At 43.9% G+C, this 18272-nt stretch overlaps 2 protein-coding genes across 2 annotated transcripts in view; one reads left to right on the top strand and one right to left on the bottom strand.

The window, feature by feature from the left end:
- The window catches only part of RNF31 (ring finger protein 31), a 36470-nt gene extending 33990 nt beyond the window's left edge, over positions 1-2480 (bottom strand). The window contains exon 1 of the mRNA XM_069961659.1: positions 2397-2480. The gene's annotated coding sequence lies outside the window, so the exon portion shown is untranslated. The remainder of the gene's footprint in view (positions 1-2396) is intronic.
- Positions 2481-4612: 2132 nt separating this feature from the next.
- PSME2 (proteasome activator subunit 2) lies at positions 4613-17159 on the top strand. Its single transcript, XM_069961660.1, has 11 exons — positions 4613-4820; positions 8678-8710; positions 9640-9702; positions 10260-10346; positions 10983-11019; positions 11096-11193; positions 11279-11347; positions 11475-11542; positions 13143-13197; positions 16505-16591; positions 16951-17159. Exons 1-11 carry the CDS (start codon positions 4770-4772, stop codon positions 17029-17031), a joined length of 729 nt encoding a protein of 242 aa, XP_069817761.1. The 5' UTR covers positions 4613-4769; the 3' UTR covers positions 17032-17159.
- The last annotated feature ends 1113 nt before the right edge of the window (positions 17160-18272 follow it).

Raw genomic sequence — 18272 nt, 5'->3', positions numbered from 1 at the left:
AAAGATCATCCGGCGGGTACTTAAGTACCGGCCCCTCTTATAGATGGTCCCCCTCCCCCCCCTCTTATAGATGGTCCCCCTCCCCCCCTCTTATAGACGGTTCTCCTCTTCCCCCCCCCCTTTCCCCCGTGCAGGCAGATTTAAAAAAAACAAAACAAAGAAAACTCACCTTACAACCCGTTCCCCCGTCGATCCTCTCCTGTCCTGCAGGCTCCGTCCTATCCCCGGCATCGCGCGCATCACAGAGCTCCCCGTGCGCCGGAAGTCACAGCCACAAGCGCACGGGGAGCTCTCTGATGTGCGCGCTGCCGGGGGATAGGACGGGACACCTCCGGCAGCTGCGCAACAACCTGGGGACAGTAAGAGCAGGATTCTTGTGACCGCAAGCAAAACAATGCTTGCGGTCACAAGAGCCTGCAGTGGCGAGGGGGGGCCGGGCCGCAGCGGCTTTATAATGTGGGCGGCGTGGCATGAGCCCCCCGGAGCCTCGGGCCCCGGGCGGCCGCCCAAACCGCCCACATTGTAATCCGCCACTGCTGTGACCAACTTGGAGAAGACCGGCAGCCAGCTGGAATCTGCCTGCTCCCTGACTAGGTGAGTATATGTTGTTTTGGGGAGGGGGATTACTACATTGGGATTAACTGGGGGAGGGGGATTACTACATTGGGATTAACTGGGGAGGGGGATTACTACAATAGGATTAACTGGGGTGGGGGAGTACTACATTGGGATTAACTGGAGGGGGGTTACTACAATAGGATTAACTGGGGAGGGGGATTACTACAATAGGATTAACTGGGGAGGGGGATTACTACATTGTGATTAACTGGGGGAGGGGGGTTACTACATTGGGATTAACTGGGGAGGGGGGGTTACTACAATAGGATTAACTGGGGAGGGGGATTACTACATTGGGATTAACTGGGGGAGGGGGATTACTACAATAGGATTAACTGGGGAGGGGGATTACTACATTGTGATTAACTGGGGGAGGGGGGTTACTACATTGGGATTAACTGGGGAGGGGGGGTTACTACAATAGGATTAACTGGGGAGGGGGATTACTACATTGGGATTAACGGGGAGGGGGATTACTACATTGGGATTAACTGGGGGAGGGGGATTACTACATTGGGATTAACTGGGGAGGGGGTTACTACATCGGGATTAACTGTGGAGGGGGATTACTACAGGGGGATTTACTGGGGAGGGGGATTACTACATTGGGATTAACTGGGGAGGAGGATTACTACAGGGGGATTAACTAGGGAGGGGGGTTACTACATTGGGATTAACTGGGGAGGGGGATTACTACATTGGGATTAAATGGGGATTACTAAATTGGGATTAACTGGGAAGGGGGATTACTACAGGGGGATTAACTGGGGAGGGGGGTTACTACATTGGGATTAAATGGGGAGGGGGATTACTACAATAGGATTAACTGGGGATTACTACATTGGGATTAACTGGGGAGGGTGATTACTACATTGGGATTAACTGGGGAGGGGGATTAAATGGGGAGGGGGGTTACTACATTGGGATTAACTGGGGAGGGGGATTACTACATTGGGATTAACTGGGGAGGGGGATTACTACATTGGGATTAACTGGGGAGGGGGATTACTACAGGGGGATTGACTGGGAAGGGGGATTATTACAGGGGGATTAACTGGGGATTACTATATTGGGATTAACTGGGGAGGGGGATTAACTGGGGAGTACTACATTGGGATTAACCGGGGAGGGGTATTACTACATTGGGATTAACTGGGAAGGGGGATTACTACAGGGGGATTGACTGGGAAGGGGGATTACTACAGGGGGATTGACTGGGAAGGGGGATTATTACAGGGGGATTAACTGGGGACTACTATATTGGGATTAACTGGGGAGGGGGATTAACTGGGGAGTACTACATTGGGATTAACCGGGGAGGGGGATTACTACATTGGGATTAACTGGGAAGGGGGATTACTACATTGGGATTAACTGGGGAGGGGGATTACTACAATAGGATTAACTGGGGGGGGGGGGTATACTACAATAGGATTATCTGGGGAGGGGGATTACTACAGTGTGTCCTGGGGGGGTTACTACAGTGTGTTCTAAATGGCGTTTAGAGTGTCTCTTTACCTGAGCTCACACCCCAAACTGTTAAATATGTATATATATATACATATATATATATATGTGTGTTTGTGGTGTCCCCCCACGTGTTTCTGTTTTGAACACCCCTCGCAAAAGCCTTGTACTTTTAAACTAAAGTGGTGATGAAGTTGTGTATAAGTATTGCCACTAGATGTCACTATGTCTATTTATCTATATATGTTGCACAGCTGTAGTCAACCAAGGGTTACTGTTTATGTACCACATAAAGAAGGTATATCTCTTACCTTCTCCTCTGTGCAGGTCCTGCACTGTTAGTTATGCAAAAAACACTGCAGAAGCACCATCACATGTCTTGTCATCAGTGAGCTATCCAGACCTTACTCCAGGAAGAAGCAAACAAACAAGCCAAGGAAAGTCTCCAGTCAAAAAAAAACACCCAAGCAAGGTATCCATCCACAGACAGCTGTTTCATGGTATTTACCCCTCATCAGTGTGGAGTAGGATTCTGGCTAGTGGGAGCAATGCCTAGTAAGTGCATGCAAAAGGACGCTGGTTGACCTCAGGGAGATCAACCAAAACACTGCAGAGACACAATCACGTGTTTCGATGTCAGTGTGTTCTAGGACATTGCCCCCTGGGAAATAAAATATGCAAAAAACACTTCAGAGACACCATCACATGTCTCAATATCAGTGAGCTAGCCAGACCTTACTCCAGGAAGGAACAACCAAGCCAAGGAATGTCATCAGTCAAGAAAACCACCCAAGAAAAGTATCCATCCACAGACAGCTGTTTAGGGGTATTTGCCCCTCATCAGTGTATAGATGGTCCCCCTCTTCCCCCCCTCATAGATGGTCCCCCCCTTCCCCCCTTATAGATGGTCCCCCTCTTCCCCCCTTATAGATGGTACCCCTCTTCCCCCTTATAGATGGTCCCCCTCTTCCCCCCTTATAGATGGTCCCCCCCTTCCCCCCCTTATAGATGGTCCCCCCCTTCCCCCCCTTATAGATGGTCCCCCTCTTCCCCCCTTATAGATGGTCCTCCTCTTTTCCCCCCTTATAGATGGTCCCCCTCCCTTCCCCCCTTATAGATGGTTCCCCTTCCCCCCCCCTCTTATAGATGGTCCCCCTCCCCCCCTCTTATAGATGGTCCTCCTCTTCCCCCCCCCCTTTCCCCCGTGCAGGCAGATTTAAAAAAAAAAAACAAACAAAAAAAACAACCAACACACCGCAGATACACCATCACGTGTCTCGACGTCAGTGTATTCTAGGACATTGCCCCCTGGGAAATTAAATATGCAAAAAAAACAACCAAGCCGAGGAACAACCAAGCCGAGGAATGTCTCCAGTCAAGGAAACCACCCAAGCAAGGTATCCATCCACAGACAGCAGAGACTCTGTGGTCTTTTGGTTGATCTCCCTGAGGTCAACCAGCATCCTTTGCATGCACTTACTAGGCATTGTTCTCACTAGCCAGAATCCTACTCTACACTGATGAGGGGCAAATACCCCTAAACAGCTGTCTGTGGATGGATACTTTTCTTGGGTGGTTTTCTTGACTGATGACATTTCTTGGCTTGGTTGTTCCTTCCCGGAGTAAGGTCTGGCTAGCTCACTGATGTTGAGACGTTGATGTTTTTGCATATTTGATTTCCCAGGGGGCAATGTCCTAGAACACACTGACGTCGAAACACGTGATTGTGTCTCTGCAGTGTTTTAGTTGATCTCCCTGAGGTCAACCAGCGTCCTTTTGCCTGCACTGTTAGTTGGCATAATCTTCGTTCTGGTGCACTGTTAGGAGCACTGCCGTGTCATCGGCCAGCTCTTTCTAATTATGGTCAATGGAGTGGGTGGGCTGGATGACGTTGCAGTGCTCCTAACGGTGCTCTAGAGCAAAGATTGCTCCGACTAAAAGTGAGGGACCAGCGCCGAGGAGAAAAGTAAGACACATACCTTTTTCCTCAGCGTCCCGGGCGCTATAAGGAGCTATCAGCAGGTTAGATTAGTTTAACCTGCTCATAGTTGCCCTTTAATTCAGGGGTCAGAAGGAAGCAGCAGTGACGCAGACAAGCATCGGGGGAGAACTAAAAGGCGTCCGATCACTCAGAGGTGATCTAACAGCAGTGGGTTAAATCGTGAGGGCTTTCTCCCCAGTACAGGATAGGGGGTACGGGGACGGCTCGTATTACATCTTGCTCGTTTACCAAAGTTAAATTTTTCTAAATTGTTGCCTTGTCTTGCAAAACGCTGTCAAACCAAGCTACTTGTAATCCAAAGTTTCACAGCAAATTCTAAGTGTCAATGTGATTATGGCCAGTATGCCTAATGTATCCTGGACTAAAAAAAAATCCCTCACACAAAATCTGGTCTGGAAGTCTTCTCTTTTAGAGAGCTTTCACTGTACATAGGAGAGTTAAAATGGTCTCTGTACAGTATGCTGTATATTCTAATCTCTCTCCCATTTACTGCTGGAAAGTCCCTTTTAGAGACCATCCCTCTCCCTCCTTCCTGCAAATCACATTATTAAACTAAAGAGAAACTGAAAGTAACGAAGACAAAGCGAGAGACGGCAGAGAGAAGGCCAGAAGGGCTGAGAAGACTTAAAGAACATAAAATACACACGACGGGGGGAGAAAGAGAACCAGAAAACGTAAAAAGATGGCAAATAAAGCGTGCATCCTGAAGATTAGCCGTGCCAACAAGGAAAAGGTAATCGTGTTTATTAGAAATGGCCGCCTTTTATGCTTACATAGGACGGTGGAAGTGTTACTTTCTATGAAATTCTATATGTACGGGTGTTTTGTCAGCATTTTTTTTTCCTCTTTTACTATGCAATACTTTTATATAGTTCAGGCACTTGCATTCTACATGTATTCTATTACAGTGGAAGTTTGCTATGCAATACTAGATGGCGATGGGCACACCTGTTAGTGGTAATGACTTTGCACATTAATTCCATGAATATGGGCATTTAAGACTCAGTCGATGAATGCCGGAAATGAGAGTGCAAAAAAAGGCTGCATATAAAGCACTAAAGTACACCAAAGTCAGAAGCAAGAGGAAATACATATAAGCATTGATACAAAGCACCTGTATATAAGTACACAGGGTCTTCCAGAACAAAGCCTTTGTTATATGCAGCTAGGAACATAGGCAACAGAATACAGAGAACAGCTTCAGAGTGACTTGGCATATTATGTGCAGGAGCAGACTGGGCCCGGGACAATAAGGTGGAAGTTTCCCTTTTAACTCTATAATGAGAAGAAAGAAATTCAGAGCTTGCGAAATGAAGAATAGAGAACTAACGCTTTTTAAAATTTTAAAAATTATGCAGATTTTTTGTGGAGAACTGTGGGCCATTCTTAGGGCCCTATTACTCAGGACGATTATCGTGCGAAAAATCGTTATATCGTTTGAATTTAAAGGATAATCGTTCTGTGTAATTGCAGGCAACAATCGAAAAATCGTTCGTATGTCGTTGATCTAGTTTTAAACCTAAAACTATTGTTAATCGTTTGCTAATCGTTCATTGTAATTCCACATTTATTCGCTCAAGTTTGGCATTTTTTTCACTAATCTTTCAGTGCAATTGCACATTGTCCATTGTATTGCTGGGATCAGAAGGAATAAACGATCATAGTAACGATCACAATAACGATCATAGTAACGATCGTAACTAACGATTATCGTTCTGTGTAATATGGTGACCGATTTCAGGTTAACGATAAACAATCTCATTTGCGATCGTTTATCGTTAGTCATTAATCATTAAAAATCGCTCTGTGTAATAGGACCCTATGCTTTGAGCCCTCAGGCAGTGTCTATGTGCCTCTCTACAATAGCGCCACAAAAAAAACTCAGCAAGGTCTGAAAGACGCAGTTCTCCAGCACTATGTGAATCATTTACTGCAATCTGACATCCGGCTCCAGCGTTAAACATGAGAAGAAAAAACAATATAATAGATCCAGTCTAAGGCCACATTTACACACTCCATAGATTACAATACGTGGCGCTGGGTTCTTGATGCCGGCCCGCAGCTTCACGCTCTGTAGCATTGGTAATCTACGGAGCATGTGCATGCGGCCTAAGGAAATGGTTCTCTTCTCCTGTGCTAGCTTCCTTCAAATTTAACCCCTTAATAACCAGCTAACTTTTTTCCATATTTTCTTCCCTGTGTTTGAGCAGCCAAAAAGATTTTTTCTTGTGTTGATGTGGCTCTATAAAGCTTTTTTTTACGTGACAGACCTCCTTCACAATTTTTTTTTCAGGTTCTGTATATTTTCAGAAAGTCCTGTACATATAAAAATAAGAAATGGTGGACTGATATAGGTCTAGAGGTAGCAAGTAGAGATAAGCAAACCCAAACCATTGTCATTTGAATCCCGCTGTCTTTCGGTTCCATGGAAAAGGTGGAGACAGCCACAGAACGGAAGATCATAGGCTGTATCACTGTTTCCCAGGCAGAACGGGAAGACAGCAGGATTCTAATGCCTCGGCCTGGTTCGCTCATCTTTAGTAGCAAGTATTGGGTTAAAATAGAGCGAGATCTCTCCCCTTGTTCCCTAACCTCCCTGTACTGACAGGCTCCACATTACTCACTGTAATCTACTTTGCTCCCTAAACAATTGTTGTCCTTTTGGGATAGATTAGTAGGGATGGTCCGAACCTGCCGAGGTTTGGGTTCGTACGGCAATGATTCCCTCTTTCTTAAACCTCCGTGCAGATGGTGGATAAAGCGGGAAGACCGCCTGGAAAACTGGGATACAGCCTATGACTGTGGCTGTATCCCGGTTTTCTAGGCGGTTTTCCGGCTGTATCCACCCTCTGCACGGAGGTTTAAGACAGCAGGAATCATTGCCGAGAGTCCGGGTTCGTACGAACCCGAACCTCGGCAGGTTCGAACCATCCCTATAGATTAGTAATCCCTACTGACCTTTCACAGAGACCATGTCCACTAACATCTCTCTTTGACAACCCAGAATTCCCACCAGCAATTGGACAAGAAAGTTTTCTTATCTGTGATAACACATCCGAACATGACAAAGCGGGATAAAACGACAAAAAACAGGAACAGAAACCACCCTGGGAAATTAGGTTTCCAAAAACGGTTTCCAAAAACATTTTAGGATGGTTTTCCTTCATTGAAAAAATAATCTGCATCTGCATTCTCAGTAATACTAGGTAGTTTCCATCTGGTGTCATCAACCTGTATGACATAAATAGTCTGAACCAGAATTAGCAGTCTACATCAGCCATCCCTTCTCATGTGCAAATCTTGTGAAATACTAACAGCATACAGTATGTCCAAATGTAAACCAGAAAGCCATATGGACTTATTCACACATGGTCAGAAGCTCTTTTATAAGTTCATGCGTCTACTTTGTCTACTGTATGCATAAAAAATAGTATTTTTCTATGGTTGTGTCTATATCTATGACAGAGCTTCGGTTAGGAGCCTTCTTTGTAGATTTTGTAAAAAAAAATAAAAAATCTGACAAAATAAGGGACATCTTGAAGTAAATCCAACAGTCCCCATTAAATTTAGTGGAGTCCTTTTGGTGTTTAATGTTCTGTCACATTATGGGGAAGAGCAATGGTGGAGAATAGCAGTCATGTAACCAGGGCCTTAAAGGAGACCTGTCACCCCCCGTGCCGGGGTGACAGGCTCCCGACCCCCGTTACAGCCCCCTATACTCACCTGATCCTGCCGGGTCCCGCTTTTGGATCCGTTCGGGTCACGGAGATATCAGCTCCCGAAGCCCGGCGCGCACGCTGACAGGAGAGTCCGATGCCCATAGAGAATGACGGAGCATCGGACTCCCCATTCATTCTCCATGAGCGTCGGACTCTCCTGTCAGCACGCGCGTGCGCGCCGGGCTTCGGGAGCTGATATCTCCGTGACCCGACCGGATCCAAAAGCGGGACCCGGCGGGATCAGGTGAGAATAGGGGGCTGTAATGGGGGGTCGGGAGCCTGTCACCCCGGCACGGGGGGTGACAGGTCCTCTTTAAAGGGGTTATCCAGCGCTACAAAAACATGGCCACTTTTCCCCCTACTGTTGTCTCCAGTTGAGGTGCAGTTTGCAATTAAGCTCCATTTACTTCAATGGAACTGAGTTTCAAAACCCCACCCAAACTGGAGTCAACAGTAGGGGGAAAGTGGCCATGTTTTTTGTAGCGCTGGATAACCCCTTTAAAAGGGAATACAAACTAATTTGTTACCCCTTTAAAGATGGGGCATGGAGATCTTACTGTGGTGAACTGTATATGCACTGTTTCTAGTTGAGAATGATCCCGGATTATGATTCCTTATGAATTACTATTAGCTAGCATGTAAAAACAAATATTCCAATCCGTGTAGCTTCACATCCTTTGTCAAAGGGAATGGTCCAGAGGAATGGCCCAACACAGTTCTAATTACAGATGTTTCAGAATTGTTGTTTCATGGAAATACAAGTATTACTAAAACAGTTCAGATAAAGCCGCAGGTCCTCTTTAACATGTATGATGTACATGTATTGTAATAATGTACTATACAGTTATGTTTATTCATTGGTGTCTTTCAGGTTGATGGATTCTGCAAAACTCTTACCAACCAGGTAAAAAAATGCTTACTCTATTCACGCATCTGAGCAATGTTGAGAAGCCCCATAGAAAATTAATGGAGCGCTGGCCAAGCCCACCCAGTGCACACCATTCATTCAGGAGTCCGATTTTCCTCCATTCTTATGATCATTAGGGGTCCCCACACTTGGATTCAGCTTGTTATTCTTGTTGATAAGGGTCAAGTTATAAAAATGAGAATACCCCTTTAAAGTATGTAACGGTAACATTTTCTATTTATCCTTTTATGAAAAAACTTTATAGAAAGATTCTGAACACATGTATAGATAGATCACAATGATTGTTCATTTTTCTATTTTGTATTTAATCACAATGGACATCTGATGGACCCTATTGAAGTCAATGGGATCTGTTGGGTATCCACCTGCATTTAAAGGAGAAGTCCAGGCTCTGACTTTTTTTCAACAGAGTCGGGAAGGAGGTGCCTGAACATAACAACTGGCTCCAGCGCTGGGGTCCACTGTCTTCCGCTCTAGTTCCTGGTCCCCCAGCCGCTTCTCGGTCTGAGTGGGGACCTGGGATGTGATGTGCACCTTGGCTGCTGACTGACTGAGCGGGCCTGGCATGTCAAGTCCCAGGTCTCCACTCAGACCTAAAAGCAGCCAGGGGACTGGGAACCGGAGGACAGCGGACTCCAGCACTTGAATGAGTGTGTTAATAGCTCATTGCTATGTTCATCCACCTCTTCCTATGCTCTTTTGAAAAAAAAAAAAAAGTCAGAGTCTGGACTTCTCCTTTAATGTCCATTATTGAATGAACCAATCCGGCTTCGATCTGTGGTGCCGGATGGACTTTGCGGCAGAGGCTCCAAATTGAGCCCCTGCAGTAATCTAAACCTAACCATAGACGTGTGGGATATTCTTGACAATGTAGATTGTGTTTGACCTTGAGAATCTTTCTGCAGGTCCAGAGCTTTCTGTCGGAGTTTCTTCCTGAGAAAATTCAGTATCTGGACAACCTTTTGAAGGTCTGTAGATATTTCCAAATAATACATTACCAAGAATGTAATGTTCCATCGCTTCTACGTAACACACAGGATTAGTGGGAGGCCTCCTTGAATGGCATACAAATTACGTAATACAGCATACAGACAGCAGTTACAGACACCCTTAAAGGGATTTTCCAATTTAAACTTACCTACTTAGTGATTAATGGGGGCTTCCCCCTTCAGTAGTACCTAACATAACTGTGCGGAAATACATACTGGTCCACCTGTAAGAAACCAACACCACGGTGCAGCAGTCCTGGTCACCCCTACCTAACTACCTCCACACTTAGAGCATCACTGACCCCCTCATCTTCCCTTGAGGTGGCAGCTCCCCTTACAGCATGCTGCACTTAAGTTTGCAAAATCCACTTTGACTCTTTTTACTATGTAACAATGCCAGCAGTTTGGAACATGAATTACAGCTGACAGATTCCCTTTAAGGCTGACTCTTCAAATTTTATTCCATGTATGATAAAACCTTTATGATCACGTGTATGATAACGATAGCTGAATAACCTGGTTTCATTTCTCGACAGAGCGATGTGTTTAATATCAAAGACCTGACATCACTTCATTCTGAACTAAACATTCCCATTCCTGATCCTCCAAATCCTGAGGCTGAGGTGAGAGAATTAAAATGCTAAATTAAGGACTTTCCCTACTGCTTTAAAACAATAAACAAGAGCAACCCCCCCCCCCAGTCCCGATTGTGTTTCCATTCTGCCTGTAACTGATGACGTCTCTCCGCTCTCCGCTCTGCAACCACAGAAATGAATGTGGAGTGCTACATCATCAAAAAACAGCAGAACAGGAACACAGCCGGGACCAGTAGATCACACGGACGGAGCAGCAAAGGAGCGATGGGAGGTAAGTATGATCCCATTTATTGTTTTTCTACAAGGGGAGGCAGTAGAAACGTGGCGTTTGGAGTGTTGCACTATGAATTGACTGAATAAACACAGCTTATTGAGCTTTTTCACTATGCTGGAGTGCTGTGGATTCTCTGCAAATATACTCACTTCGATCTTTGGTCTGGATCAAGATCCGCTGGCACCACCAATACTACATTAGAGCAGTGCTGCTTCTTCTCTTTTACTATCTATCTATCTATCTATCTATCTATCTATCTATCTATCTATATATATATATATATATATATATATATTCCCCCCCCCCTTGGAAAAGGCTTTTTACATGGTTAAGATCCACCAAAACACTTATTTTGTACATAACTTTTTAACTTTATATTTTGATCACAGGACACGAAAATGGAAACCGACAAAGAAGAGAAGAAAGGTAACCTGCGTAATATGCATCTTAATAAGGGTAATAGTCATGATGGTATTTACATGTCTGTTTGTTGGTTTCTTAGCTCCTAAATGTGGATTCTTGAAAGAGAATGAGAAGCTGCAAAAAATACTAAACATTGTCCAACCTGAGATAAGAACTTTGAGAGAGGGCTGTGCCTTGGTAAGACTTATTCTAGTGTCATGTGACTGTCAGGGAGGTCACAGCCAGGGGCAGCCATGTATGAACAATGTATTTGTTTTCATAGATTATCACATGGATCAATTATCTCATTCCAACCATTGAGGATGGAAATGATTTCGGGGTATCAGTACAGGTATGTATATGAGCTATATATAGGTGTATGTATATTACAAATACAGTATCTATTTTAACCTATACACAATTCAATAACCAAAACAAAGGAATAATGCTTTATTAATTCTTCTCTATCTGTATACAAGGAGAAGGTATTAGAGCGTGTAACAGCTTTAAAAACTAAAGTGGAGACTTCGCAGACCACCATTGCCAAGTAAGAACCTTCTTTAGTTGTTTGTCATTTCTTTTTTTTTTTACATTTTTCACTAGTTTAGTACAATTAGGGTTTTACATTAAAGAGACTGGAAAAATCCAGAAACACTGAAGCACTGAAATACCAAACACAACTCATGGATAAAAGGGAAGCTGTTTTAAATGGCTACTTTGGTGAAATGTGTTTTCCTTTGATGTCATAAAGTTATACAGATTTGTAAATTAGTTCTATTAAAAAATCTCAAGTATTAGAGTACTTATCAGCTGCTGTATGTCCTGGAGGAAATGGTGTATTCTTTCCAGTCTGAGGGTATGTGCACACTGAGTAAATAGGACGGAAAGTCTGTCGCGTAATTCGATGCTCGCGGACAGAGGCGGGCGCGCGCGTCTCCGTCTGTGCCATAGACTCTATTCTATGCAGGGGCGGATTCCTTCCTCCGCCCAAAGAATGAGCTTGATCATTCTTTGGGCGGAGGAAGGAATCCGCCCAAGCATAGAATGGAGTCTATGGCACGGGTGAAGACGCGCGTGCCCACCGCTGTTCGCGAGCGTCGAATTACGCGACGGACTTTCTGTCCTATTTACTTAGTGTGCACATACCCTGACACAGTGCTCTCTGCTACCACCTCTGTCCATGACAAGAACTGTCCAGAGCAGTAACATATCCCAACAGAAAACTTCTCCTGCTCTGGACAGTTCCTGTCACGGACCAAGGTGGCAGCAGAGAGCACCATATCAGACAGGAAAGAATACAATATTACCCGCAGGACATAAAGAAGCTGATAAGTACTGGAAGATTTTATAAATAGAAGAAAATGACACATCTATATTACTTTATGACACTAGATTTAAAAACAGAAAAAAATGCTGGGGTACCCCTTTAAAGCATTACTGTCCCTTAAAAAAAAAACTTTGGCACTTAATCTGTCTCATTGTAGCAGACAAGATCCATAGAAGTTCAATGCATCCTGTCTCCTATAATAAGTGTGATCAAGTGGCAAATGGAGTTGAGTGCACAACTGCATGCTTCTCCCAGCTATTTCTAGCAATCGATGGTGGTTTTGTTTATTTAAATAGCAGTAAGGCCTTATGCACACGTTCAGTATTTTTTTCAAGTCTGTAGATTCCCCCCGTTATCCATTTGTACAATTCGTTAAAAATTACGGATTGGGCATATGTAGAGCATCCGTATTTTTGTAAATCTTTTTTTTTTCTTTCAATATGTCAATTATAACTTGTCATTTTCTTTTTACAATAATACAAATGCCAAACAGGTTATAATCCATAAAAAATAGCGAATCTCATTGATTTTTGTGAGAGGATCCGTAAAAAAAAAACAAACCTGGGTCCTCACTAGGACATGTCCTTTTTTTTCAGCATTGGGTTTGCGTCCTTGTAATATACTGATTGTGTGAATAGCCCAATAGACATCATTGTACACAAAATCAAATACAGAAATACAGATCTGTAGGTTACAGTGTGTATAAGGCCTTACACGTTGAAGTACAGTAACAAAAACTGGTTTAGGATTCTCATAAATGTGTATGAGCTTTGGAACTGTTCCTATAAATCTGATATTTACTCAGTTCTTCTTCTTTCAGGTATCTGACAGAGAGAGGAGATGCTGTTGCTAAGGCTTCTAAAGAGACCCATGTGGTGAGAAACTGTATTTTAGGAAGACCTGTCAGTATTGTCAGCACAAATAGACTTCATCTCTATTCTAAACAGTTATAGCAAGCAGCATACAGTTTTATGGAAGTCTATGGAACTTTCTGTGTATGGAATTGCCAGAAGTCACAGCTGTTTAGAGTTTCTGCCCCCTCATTCTAACAGCCGAGCCATCTAATAGGCCATTCTAGCATATCTGTGCTCGCTAACATAGAATATTGTTCCATGTAATACGGCCCTTATGCAGGAATAGTGACAACATTGATAGAATAGATCATTAGCTCCTGCTCTACAGGCAGGGGGTGCCTGGACTCTATGGGAACAATAGCTTCAAAAGTACCCTACAGTTTACACCTGGGGGCTAGGTTCAGACTATGTAACTGTGCGGCTGTATTTTTTATGCGGCTGTAAATGTGCGGATGAAACTTTTTTTTTTTTAAATAAATAATAAAAAAAACACCGCATAGGGTCCCCCCTATTTTATAACCAGCCGGGTTAAAAACCAAACGACAGCAGCCTGGTAACACCAGGGTGGGAAGAGCCATTGGTTTAGGCCCTCCCCAGCCTAAATCTTACCAGCCTGCTGCCGCCCGGTCCAGGAGCGCCAATTTTGACGCTCCGGGACCACTGGCACCCGGCTCTTCCCAGTACCCCTGGTGGCATTGGGTACTGGGGTAATAATGGGGGGGTTAGTGTTAGCCATTTTATACCGGCTAACACTAGGCCCCAACTTAGTAATGGATTCCGTCTATTAGACGGCTTCCACTACTAAGTCTATAAAGTAAAGAAATAAAGACAAGACACAAGTTAAAAAAATTTTTTATTCAAATAAAAACACCCCCACACCCCTCATTGACCATTTTATTAAAAAAAAAAACGCTGGTCATCGACGTAGTCCACGGAATCCGACATAATCCCCAGGATACCGATATCTGAAAAACAAAAAGGGAGAAACACACAAAAAACACACAAACAGGAGCACAACACCCATCATTGTAAGCGGTGTTGTGCACCTTACAGTATGCAGCATCTTTACAGATCGCTGCTTACAGTCTGGCCCCCAAGGGGTTAAGGGAGGATGTATTGCATCCCCCTTAACCCCTTGGGGGCCAGACTGATGTCAGACTGCACCCATCCCAGCAAGGAAGGGGTTAAGTGACCCCCCTTCCTTGCTGGGAGGGGTGCAGTGCTGGGGAGGGGGTGGGGAGAGCTCTATACTCACCCCGATGTGTCCTCTTCGCTGGTCCGCAGCACAATGAAGTCACTGTGCTGCGGACCCGCTAATTATACGTGCGCTCAGCCGATCAGCCAATCAGCTGAGCGCACATATAATTCTAAATGTTTCTTCTAATAATGCTATTGTGATAACATAATTAGAAGAAACATTTGATGTTTTCATTAAAGTAAAGTGATGATTAGTACAGAATGCTCTATTGCCGGGAATATGAATTACCGGCTTATGGAGCTTCCTGTACTAATTAATATTTAATTAATAAAACACATTTTCGTTGAAATAAATTCAGTTTCGTTGTTCAATAATTTATTTCTAACGAATCCATCAGTGTGCAATTAAATATACTGTCAAAAAATAAATATATATATAAATATACATTTATTTATATATATATTTATTTTAACAGTATATTTAATTGCAAAATGATGGATTCGTTAGAATTAAATTATTGAACAACGAAAGGGACTTTATTACAAAGAAAATGTGTTTTATTAATTTAATATATTAACTATTAGAGGCATCGGCATTTGGCATCATTGCCGGCTATTTTTAAAGTACTCCGTACTCCGTCAATCCACGGCCGCGTTTCCAGCCGCAAACAATGGTCTTGTTCATTTTTTACGGGTCCGTTTACGACAGGGCCGTAGATTCATACATAGTGTGCACTGTGCAGCCGTATATCATATACTTTCCAGCATACGCATGAACCACCAAAAATACCGCCGCACAATTACAGCCGCAAATACAGCCGCACACTTACATAGTCTGAACCTGGCCTTAGGCTGGGTTCACACTATGTATATTTGAGGCAGTATTTGGTCCTTATAGCAACCAAAACCAGGAGTGGATTGAAAACACAGAAAGGCTCTGTCCACACAATGGTGAAATTGAGTGGATGGCCGCCATATAACAGTAAATAACTTCCATTATTTCAATACCACAGCCGTTGTTTTAAAATAACAGCAAATATTTGCCATTAAATGACGTCCATCCACTCAATTACAACATTATGTGAACAGAGCCTTTCTGTGTTTTCAATCCACTCCTTGTTTTGGTTGCTATACAGCCTCAAACATACAGCCTCAAATATACGTAGTGTGAACCCAGCCTAAAGGGGTCATCCAGCATTACAAAAACATGGCCACTTTTTGCCCCTCTCTTGTCTCTAGAGTGGGTGGGGTTTGGAACTCAGTTCCATTGAAGTAAATGGAGCTTTAAGTGACTCTGTACCCAAAATCTGTCCCCCACAAACAGCTTGTACCGTCAGATAGCTGCTTTTAATCCAAGATCTGTCCTGTCCTGTTTGGCAGGTGATGCAGTTATTCTCCTAAAAACAACTTTTAATAAACTTGCAGCCCTGTGTCAAACGGCCGTGGCCTAGAATATCTGTGCCCTAACTTTGCACCACCCCCTCCGTCCCTTCTCCCCACCCTCTTCATTATTAGGAATGCCCTAGAACATTTTCTCCTGTCTGAACATTGCACATGTGCCTTAATGATCCAGCCCATGTGCCATGCTGACACAGGTGGGGAATAGGAGACAATCTTCCTGGGGCATTCCTAATGATGAGGAAAGCGGAGGGGTGGGACAGAGAGGGTGTGCCAGCCTAATCCATACACAATTTCGGCCACGGCCGTTGGGCACTGGACTGCCAGTTTAAAAGTTGTTTTTTAGGACAATAACTGCATCACCTGCCGAACGGACCCCAGGACAGATCTTGGATTAATAGAAGCTATCTGAAGGTACAAGTGGTTTGGGGGGGGGGGTCAGATTGTGGGTACAGAGTCGCTTTAATTGCAAACTACACCTGAACTGGAGACAAGGGAGGGGGAAAAGTAGCCATGTTTTTGTAGCGCTGGATAACCCCTTTTAAGCATTGTGATAGTAACACATTTCTCAACAGTGCATTACAACATAACATCCCAATTCAGTAAGGTAGTGGATACTTTACAAAAGTATTTACTAATGCAGACATCTGGATTACTCCCATGTACTCTTTTAGTTATTTATGCATTGCATTACAATTGTATATTTTCTATACTTTCTCTTTTATCATCCCAGATGGATTACAGAGCTCTGGTTCATGACAAAGATGAAGGTGCCTTTGTAGATCTGAAACTAACTCTGATTGATGTGAGGAACATCTATGTAAGTGTATGAATCTGTCCATCTATGTATAAAATGATAGTATGGGGGGAACAAAACATGCTGGGCAAACAGTGAAATCAGGCGAAAATGTTTTTCTTTCAAATCAACTGGTGTCAAAAAGTTATATACAATTGTAATTTACTTCTATTTTAAAAATGTAAATCCTTCCAGTACTTATCAGCTGCTGTATGTCCTGCAGTGGTGTATTTTTCTCTTTCCCTGATAAGAACTGTCCAAAGCAGGAAAGGTTTTTTGCACCTTCATTTGCACAAGTTTTGATTAATATCCCCTTTAAAGTATGTAGTGATCTTAAAACCGTATTGCTGTGACACAATACATATCACTTGCATTTGTTTCAGGTTGAAATATTTGATATTATTCTGAAAAATTTCGAGAAAATTACCAACCCTAAAGGAGAAGATAAAAATACAATGTACTAACTTCTTCAGTATATTTACTGGTATCTGGTACAGCACCAATCCTCAGCAGCTTTCCTTTGGATCTTTGAAATTATGTTTTCCTCTGCAATGAATACAGTGAAGTCAAACAATAAAATAAGAAGACTGTGCGGCTGGGTTTCCTTTGTTCTTGCTTACATTGTATTCTTTAGAATAATTATAAATTCTAATATGACTTGTTCAATAGACACTGGGTATCAGCAATGGCTGCTGTACTGTCTCCTACTGTAAGTGTATGCCACCCTGGTCACTAGGAAGGTGTCTGAGTGGCCTCTGCCGAGGCCGTATTTACCACTAGGCCAGGATTTTCTTAACTACTTTAACAGCAGGGAATCATACTTTGTCCGTGCATGTATTACATCAGTGGCTATAAGCTGAATATCAGCAAGGCTCACACCTGGGTTCAGTGGCGGGTTATAATGTGGACGGTTCAGGCACCCCCCTCCCCAAGGGCCCGAGGCCATCCAAACTGGCCACATCTAATCTCACTGAAGCTGCACATCACCCGGGGGAGCGTGTAGGAGGTGAGTTTTATTTTTGTCTGTTCTATTTTTCTACTAAAGGGTGGGACTACAGTGGGGGTCATCTACTGACTAGGGACCATCTACTAAAGGGGGGACTATGAACTAAAGGGGGGACTACACAGGGGGCCATCTGCTAAACAGGGACTACACATGGGGACCATCTATTATATGGGGGATGCACAGAGGGCACCATCTACTATGGGGGGATCTATACAGGGTCCATAATTTATAGGCACTGCACTGAAGACCATGTACTATAGGTGCACTACACAGGGGGCCATCTACTATAGGGGCACCACACAGGGGGCCATCTACTACAGGGGCACTACACAGGGGGCCATCTACTACAGGCTCACTACACAGGGGGCCATTTACTACGGGTGCACTACACAGGGGGCCATCTACTATAGGGGGTACTACAGGGGGCCATTTACTACGGGTGCACTACACAGGGGGCCATCTACTATAGGGGTACTACAGGGGGCCATTTACTACGGGTGCACTACACAGGGGGCCATCTACTATAGGGGTACTACAGGGGGCCATTTACTACAGGTGCACTACACAGGGGGCCATCTACTATAGGGGCACCTACACAGAGGGCCATCAACTCTATTGGTGGTACACAGAGCGCCATCTACTATATAGAGAATGCACAGAGGGTGCAGATGTGAGTCTATAGCGCTAGGGTCCTGTGTC

Source organism: Dendropsophus ebraccatus, chromosome 3 (assembly GCF_027789765.1).
Source record: "Dendropsophus ebraccatus isolate aDenEbr1 chromosome 3, aDenEbr1.pat, whole genome shotgun sequence".
Classification (NCBI taxonomy): domain Eukaryota; kingdom Metazoa; phylum Chordata; class Amphibia; order Anura; family Hylidae; genus Dendropsophus; species Dendropsophus ebraccatus.
This window is presented reverse-complemented; position numbering and strand designations above follow the sequence as displayed.

Coding starts and splice junctions, on each gene's coding strand:
- PSME2 (XM_069961660.1), top strand. CDS start 4,770: ATGGCAAATAAAGCGTGCATCCTGAAGATTAGCCGTGCCAACAAGGAA. Junction 11,020..11,095: donor CGACAAAGAAGAGAAGAAAG/GTAACCTGCGTA, acceptor TTGGTTTCTTAG/CTCCTAAATGTGGATTCTTG. Junction 11,194..11,278: donor TGAGAGAGGGCTGTGCCTTG/GTAAGACTTATT, acceptor TTGTTTTCATAG/ATTATCACATGGATCAATTA.